The sequence below is a fragment of the Phoenix dactylifera genome, chromosome 17 (genome assembly GCF_009389715.1).
Source record: "Phoenix dactylifera cultivar Barhee BC4 chromosome 17, palm_55x_up_171113_PBpolish2nd_filt_p, whole genome shotgun sequence".
In the NCBI taxonomy this organism is placed as follows: domain Eukaryota; kingdom Viridiplantae; phylum Streptophyta; class Magnoliopsida; order Arecales; family Arecaceae; genus Phoenix; species Phoenix dactylifera.
Genome location: NC_052408.1, coordinates 9,745,840 through 9,753,307, shown reverse-complemented (window position 1 = coordinate 9,753,307; position 7,468 = coordinate 9,745,840). Strand labels below are relative to the sequence as shown.

Here is a 7,468-nt window from a genome sequence, read left to right as displayed (position 1 = left end):
GGAATTGTACTTTTAATGGTTAATCTTTTTTTACCGTGTCGCCCGTCCAATCACGCTCGGCATAGATCTCAAAACAATTCAAACCTTCTGATTCATCTATCTGCCGAGATATCAAAGCAACTATTGTGCCATCTAGTAGTGGATTCGTATGATGGAAGATGAATCATTCTTTTGCATGAAAACAAGAATTTACTGGACCCCCTAAAAAAGTTTATATCTTACTTCAATATATTGTAGCTATATAATCTACATGTCCACTGCATATAGTCAAGAAAGTAAATTATTGCTTAGAAATAACGTACTTATATTTTACTCGAAAAATATCCATGGCTTTGAAATAAATATATCAAAAGAAAAATAACGATCCTATTTCCAAACACATATATCTTATTAAGCATGTTTTCCACATACCGTTCATGTCATGACGCGCTTGTTCTCATCTTTATATGGTTGAAGTGTTACCCGGTTTCCTTGAGGAATGCTTGAGTTAGCTTTACCATCATCCACTACATATGAATTAATATCAACTTACTACAAACCCTTTTTGTAAAGCATTTGTCATATGCATTATAATGTAAATGTAAGTTGACAACCCATATATCACACCTTTTACTCAATATGCTTGGCTATCATATGCACTAAATATATATTATCTTTTAAGCCAGCTTAACATTGCTTTAGCTCATTACAATTACAATAGCTAATTTGAAGCACCCTTATTACACCACAGCATATATAGTAACCAAACAACAAAGCAATCTTCAAGCATGACACGCATTAGAACTATACTATAAGTAGCAATTAATACTACATTGTAGATCATATCAATATTAATAGTCCTTTTTTCTTAAGAAAACAATTAACAATCATTACAGTATAGCCCTGAGAGTTAACATTACAGCATAATTCCGTAAATTTTTGCTAGGCAAGTTAAAGTTCCATTATAACGTTATAACAAGCAATAATGCTTCTGGGTCCCTGCCGCTGTAGCAGCTACATAATGAGATCATCATAGCAATACAAATCTTATATCAGAAGATTTAAGCTAAACATCCCTCTCTCGCATTGTCACAAATATAGCTGTTACATTTCAAACTAGAATCATCAGCATCAAAAGATCGACATACTTGCCTTCTTCCCTTTGGAAGGGCTACTAGAACTTCATACAAACTGATCAAGATATGAAAGGAAGGAAGGAGGACTTTTTGGAAGGCCTCATTAGGGTGTGCCTGTCTCACTCGCAGCATCAGCAGGACTACATAAAGCAGACCTGTTCCTGGGCCTGTTCTCCTCCAGCTGCTTCACAACTTCATCCATGTCCGGCCTCACCGATGACACTGGAGCGCAACATCCCATGGCCAGCTTCAATGCCTGCACCAACCCATCTTCTGTCGGGCTGCTCATCCCCTTCAAGATCTCCATGTCGAGCACCTCCATCGTCGTCTCCTCCAGCACCGCCACCTTGACCAACGATGGCAAGTCCTCGTCGCCTCCACTGCTTCCGTTCCCAGGTTTCTTGCCCATGAGAATCTCCAATAGCAGTATCCCAAAAGCATACACATCGGTCCTCGAGCTGCACTTCTTCATCTTCTGCAGCTCGGGTGCCTTGTAGCCATCGGATTTTGCGGCAGACACCATTTCATCGGCCACCGCCGGCACCATCAGCTTGCCGAGCCCGTACTCGGTCAGCCTCGGCATGAAGAGTTCGTCGACGAGCACGTTCTTGGACCGAATATTTCCATGGGCGATCGGCGTCTGGTGCCCTGCGTGAAGGTAGGCGAGCCCCCTCGCCACTCCCAGTGCTATCTTGTGCCTTCTAGCCCAATTCAGCATGGGCCTTCCAGCTCTAGTTTCTACGACAGCGTTAGAGAATTGAATGAAACGGATGAGGGTTTAGCGATCAAATATATAGTTTGAGATTGAGTTTGGGGCGGGGCGATCCACTTACCGTGAAGGAGATCGTGGAGAGTTCTATCTGGGAGGTAGTCATAGATGAGGAGCTTCTCTCCTCGTTTCCCCTGGTAGAAGGCTCGCAGGGGAACCAAGTTCTCGTGCCGTGCTCGACCGAGCTGCCGGATTACAGGCGAGCACGAAGCCGCATCCTTGCAGCTCCCTTCTCTCAGTAACCTAAGGGCAATGGTACCTCCGTCGGCGAGCTTTGCCTTGTATACGGTGCCATAGCTGGTCTTCTCCATCACTTGGCCAGTGGCATTCAGCACGTCGTCAAGCGTCAAATGCTCACTGCCCTGAAACACCATCAGCTTCCCCTCACCGCCATTGTTGCCATCCCCCTCTATCTCCAGCTCCTCCTCTTCTCCGCTCCTTCCCCTGTTCCTCCTCTTCCTTCCCTGCACCCATCCGATTGACACCGACGCGAGGACCACGGCCACGGTCGTCAGGCCGATCACCAAACCGGCAATCGCTCCGGAGCTGAGGCCGGAGCGAGAGCCACATTTCCCCAGGGTCGGCCCGCACAGCCCGGGGCTGTTCCCCCGGAAGGCCGCCGCGCCGAAGTTGGACTGCTCGAAGGCCTCCGGCAGCGGCCCGGTGAAGTTATTGTAGGAAAGGTTCAATCGTTCCAGGTTTCCCAGTCCAGCGAGCGACTCTGGTATAGGTCCGGAAAACGTATTGCTCCCGAGGTCGAGTTCTTCCAAGCCATGGAAACCGGCGATGAACTGGGGGAACTCTCCTTCGAAACGGTTGGCACCCAAGTCGAGGACGTGCAGGTGGTCACAGGAGGAATTGGAGACGGCGGGGTCGGGGACGGGGCCGGAGAGGTTGTTGTCGTGGAGGCGGAGTGAGACGAGGCGGTCGCAGAGGTTCCAGATGGAGGTAGGGAGTGCGCCGGAGAGTGAGTTGCCGGATAGGTCGACGTCGGAGAGGGAGGGACTGTTGCCGAGCTCGAGAGGGAGAGCGCCGGAGAGGGAGTTGACGCCGAGGTAGAGGGACTGGAGGGAAGAGAGGTCACCGATCTCCGGGGGGATGGATCCGGCGAGGGAAGAGGCGGGGAGGCGGATGGAGAGGAGCTGGAGGGAGGGGTCGGCTGCGAGGGAGAGATTGGAGACGACGGCGGCTTCGTGGCAAGGGAGAGGAGCGCCGGCGGCGGCCGAGGACGTCCATTGGAGGCCGCGCCAGAGGCAGAGAGGGGTGGAGAAGTTCCAGGAGAAGAGCTGGAGGTTCTCCGGCGAGGAGGGGCCCTGAAGCGATGGCTTTATCTTCTCCAAGAGGAGGAGGACGTCGGAGGAGTCGGAGGCGAAGACAGATAAGAAGAAGAGAGACTGTGCGAAGAAGAGAAGAGGAAAAGAAGCCATTGGAGAAGAGGAGGACAAGCAGGGGAGAGTTTGGAAGGAAAAAGGTGGGATTTTTGGCAGCTTTGGTGGAAGGTGGCTGGGGGCAGGATCTTCGGGAGGAAGATGGTTGGGTTTTTGAGGTGGATTTTAAGAAAAAAGGTTATATCTTGGTCACAATCATCTGATGCACCCATTCAAACACCCCGATGGTTGTGGGTCTCACACGTATTGGGCCACAACTGTGGTTTACGTGGGGCCCTTTAACCGGTGGGGAAATGAGGGAAAGATGGGGTTTTGGGAAAAAGGTGTGGGGCTCACCAGCTGTGGACCGCTGACTGCCGGGTTCCGCCGGCGGGTGCACGTCTATTTTCGTTGTACTTTCATTTTTTTTATATCATTCTCTTAGTGGAAAAAAAAATTTCCTCATTAAAATATTTTTAAAATAAAAAATAATATTTAAATATATTATATTTGATAAAATAATTTTTATATATTTGATTTGTCAGAATAATTTATATTTGGCTAAACATCTATTTTTAATTAAAAATATCTTGTCGCAATCTGCTTATAGTTTGAGAGTATATTTAGAAAAAAAATTATTCTAATTTCCAACTTTTGAAAATGAAACTTCTCTATAATCTACATAAATTTTTATTTTTTATACAAAGTATAATTTTTATTTTCATAAAAATACTATTTATATATATATATATATATATATATATATATATATATATATATATATATATATTACAACTAAATATGAAGTTTTTTTTTTAATTAACCCTTTTTTTTTTTTTTAATTCTGCAAGCCAAACAAGTCCTATTTTCTTCCGAGCATGTGAGTTCTCTGCTAGCATAGTTCTGAGCCACATTCGAGGTTGATAACGTTATCTTCCATTCCTTTTCTTTGTCAGAGTTTGGACATACTGGAAGTATTGCTTTATTGCGGATTCAGAATGGTGGCCTGCAAGACCAGGCTTGCAATTAAAAACAATACTAACCTTTAGAAGTTATTCCAAAGGTTGAATGTGAGAGGAACTTGAGAAATAAGTTTAGCTCGGACATGAAACAATCATCACATAATGCGAACGCATGCTTGATGAGATCCAAAACTGGAGCAAAATGATACAAAAGATCATGAAATCTGCCTAAACATCCATCTGCAGTTCAATCTATTTCAACGCTAAAAGCCCACAGAGCTTGCATGGAACTCCAACATTTTTGTTATGATGATAAACACTAATTGAAGGGTGGAAACTCTGTTTGGCTTGATGCGTTAAGTAAAACTAACCTTTATTAACCTCCAAGGTAAGTCTGCAATAATGTGCCTCCTACTAGAGTTCAAGAAAAAACTTGATCTAAGTATGATTAGGTTCCTAAAGACTTAGTCATCAACAATAAATAACACGTTCAAGTCACAAAATTACAAAGATGCTTCTACCTACATATTGCTAGTCTTTATAGTTGTGCAAAAGATGTAAATTGACTCTTGCAGCCAAAATTACTCACTAAATTATAATGCTAAACTAGGATTAAATTATAAGAAACTAATACATTGGGCCAGAATGGTCTGAGGTCGGGTTTAATGTTAGGGCTCAATTACCTTTTGCACTGGTCTTGGAATTGAGACTGGACTAAGGTCTTAAAAATAAATGAGCCCAAGCCTGAATTTATGGGGCCCAGGTTTACAGGCCAACCAAGCTCATCAAAACACCTGATACCGAGCATGATGCCTGTGGAACTATTCTTATTTAATTCTATACTCTGAAAAGTTAAAAATGAATACACCAAGCTCAAAGAAGACCTACTTGCACCCATCCTCTATTATGGCCATGATCGATAGGTTTAGCAAGCCCATTGTACCCTCAGAGTCTTCCATGAAATTGCACACAATCATGTGGCCAAGGCAAATTTGCATTCATCCTTTGAGAACCAAGAAAAACATGGGATATAACCTAGCATAAAACAGACTAAACTTATTCATGAGAGGGCTGGTTCAAATTTCAGAATGTTTTCCTGATCATCCTAACCATATAATCCTAACCATATAAACTTATTCATTAGTTGTTGAGTTGAAATTGGACCTGGCCAGCCTAGGTTTTGCTTTTCTGGCCAGTTTTCACCAGAGGGTGGGTCCTAACCTGCAGAGCCGAGAGCCAACCAAGTTGACTCGAGCTGGTGCCTAGAGTCACCTTAGCCTAAACTTAATTTCAACTTTGCTTGATTCAACATACTAATTATGTTTTTTTTTTTTTTTTTTTTTCCGTTGAAACCGGTTATATTGTAAAGCCCTAGTGTAGACGCACACCCATAAAAATCTCACATAACCAAATCATGAAGACACCGAGGTTGAATTGATACGAATGAGTATACCACTTTGCCAGTATGCTTTGCCATAGAAGATGCCACTCAATCGGCTGCACTGTTGCTCTTTCTATAGCTATGCTTGATCAAACAACTGGTGATGGTGCATCCTTGAGAATAACTCTCATGCAAGATGTTTTGAGGTAAAAGTACAACATGTTTAGATCTGCTGTAAAGACTAAAGACAAAGGTTTTTATCGTAATCTGAATCTTGATTTTTTTTTGGAATTTAGAGGTGTTGACACAAGCCGGAGAATGGGCATTGTCCTATCGGAGAGGACGACCATTAAAAACATGGAACAATAGATGGGATAATTATTAATTATTAATAATGTTTGGGGGGCGGATAATATGTGTTTAACTGGTGCTAAATTCAACATTTAAACAACAATGCTTTGCTGGGCTTCATTTGCTGCACCAAGAGTAGTGGATAAGTACTACTAATGAAAGAAATGCACAACATTTATATCTACCGATATCCGATTAATCGCCATTTATCAATAGTTTATCTCACATTTGATTGATTCATATGGAAGACAAACCAAGATGCTTTTTTCTTTTCCTTTTTCTGTTCGAGGAAAACGGTAACGTCGTAACCACCATTTCATTGATCAAATGAATGATAAAGAGAACCAAGATGCCTAGTTTAAGCTAGTTGTTGCATGAAGTGGGCATGAATATGGATATTTTGTTTTCTTTCATGGAGCGACCTTTAAGCTAGTTTATTCTAGATATCACACAAAAAAGATGAGGGAGAAAACACTGAAAATTATTGCATGCAACTCATATATGCCATATGACTAAACTAACAAATCCTTTCATGAAACAAGGTAGGAGACCAACTCTCTTGGTGCAAATTTCTAATCATCTGTAGGAACAGATTACTCAGCCTACCCCTTTCTGATTTAGGGTTCTGATGCACGGCATGATCGCATTCTGATGCGCAAAAGAAGGGAAGATCATGATAATGCTTAGAACTGGTGGAAAAGCAAACCAAATTCATGGACTAAAATTTGGTACGTTTATGACATGAACTTTAATAACATGTTCTGAAAAGTAAGTTACAATCACTAATGTCGGAGTCATCTTCATATGCAGAGTGTGCAAATTTGTTAGGGTGCTGGTGAAATGCAGAGGCAAATGTGGTTGAGAGCCTTTTGGGCAGACAGTCCATGTTCTTCTTGGCAGAGAGAAAAATATGAACATGAGAGCTTTTCTTTTTCTACAATGAAAGTGATCATCTAATCCTTGCAGCTTGGATGCTTTATCAATTGTGGATAGGTTAAAGTTGGTTCATGTTTGCCAGCCAAGAGTTTAAGATAAAGTTTGAGCTGGAATCGAACTGCTCTGAAAAGAAAACAGATCGAAAGCAGGATATCATGAGATGCTAAAAGCTCAGGAAGCTGAAAGAGGTGGTGATCATTGACTGCTTGTTGTTATTGTGGTGGAAATGCTTAAAGCGCAGGTGTAGCATTCTGCTTCTTTGAATCAAATCTCTAAAAGCTCAAGTTGATAGATGTTGGTGTCACTTGCTTTACGCTGCAAAGGCTTTGTAACCGACCGATTTGAAATCGGATCGGATCGAACGATAGACATGCAGGTCCACCTTAAAGGATGCTGAGGGGCTTTGTTAGGGGTTGTAGGGCCTCTGCACTTTGGCACACCATAGTCAAGAAATATGGATACCTGTTGTCTCTTTTGTGTTGGATCTATCAGTCCTTTGCAGAAACCGTGTTACGAGAAAGATATGGTTGGTATCGTAAACCATGAGCTATAGACAGCTCAAATCGCATGTACCAAACTGTCTCTCC

The 7,468-nt window shown here is 42.7% G+C and overlaps 1 protein-coding gene across 1 annotated transcript; it reads right to left on the bottom strand.

Moving 5' to 3' along the window:
* Nucleotides 1–915: 915 nt before the first annotated feature.
* On the bottom strand, nt 916–3,428 carry LOC103714907 (putative kinase-like protein TMKL1). Its single transcript, XM_026807616.2, has 2 exons — nt 1,949–3,428; nt 916–1,853 (listed from the first exon to the last, which is right to left on the bottom strand). Exons 1-2 carry the CDS (start codon nt 3,309–3,311, stop codon nt 1,219–1,221), a joined length of 1,998 nt encoding a protein of 665 aa, XP_026663417.2. The 5' UTR covers nt 3,312–3,428; the 3' UTR covers nt 916–1,218.
* Between the last annotated feature and the right edge of the window lie 4,040 nt (nt 3,429–7,468).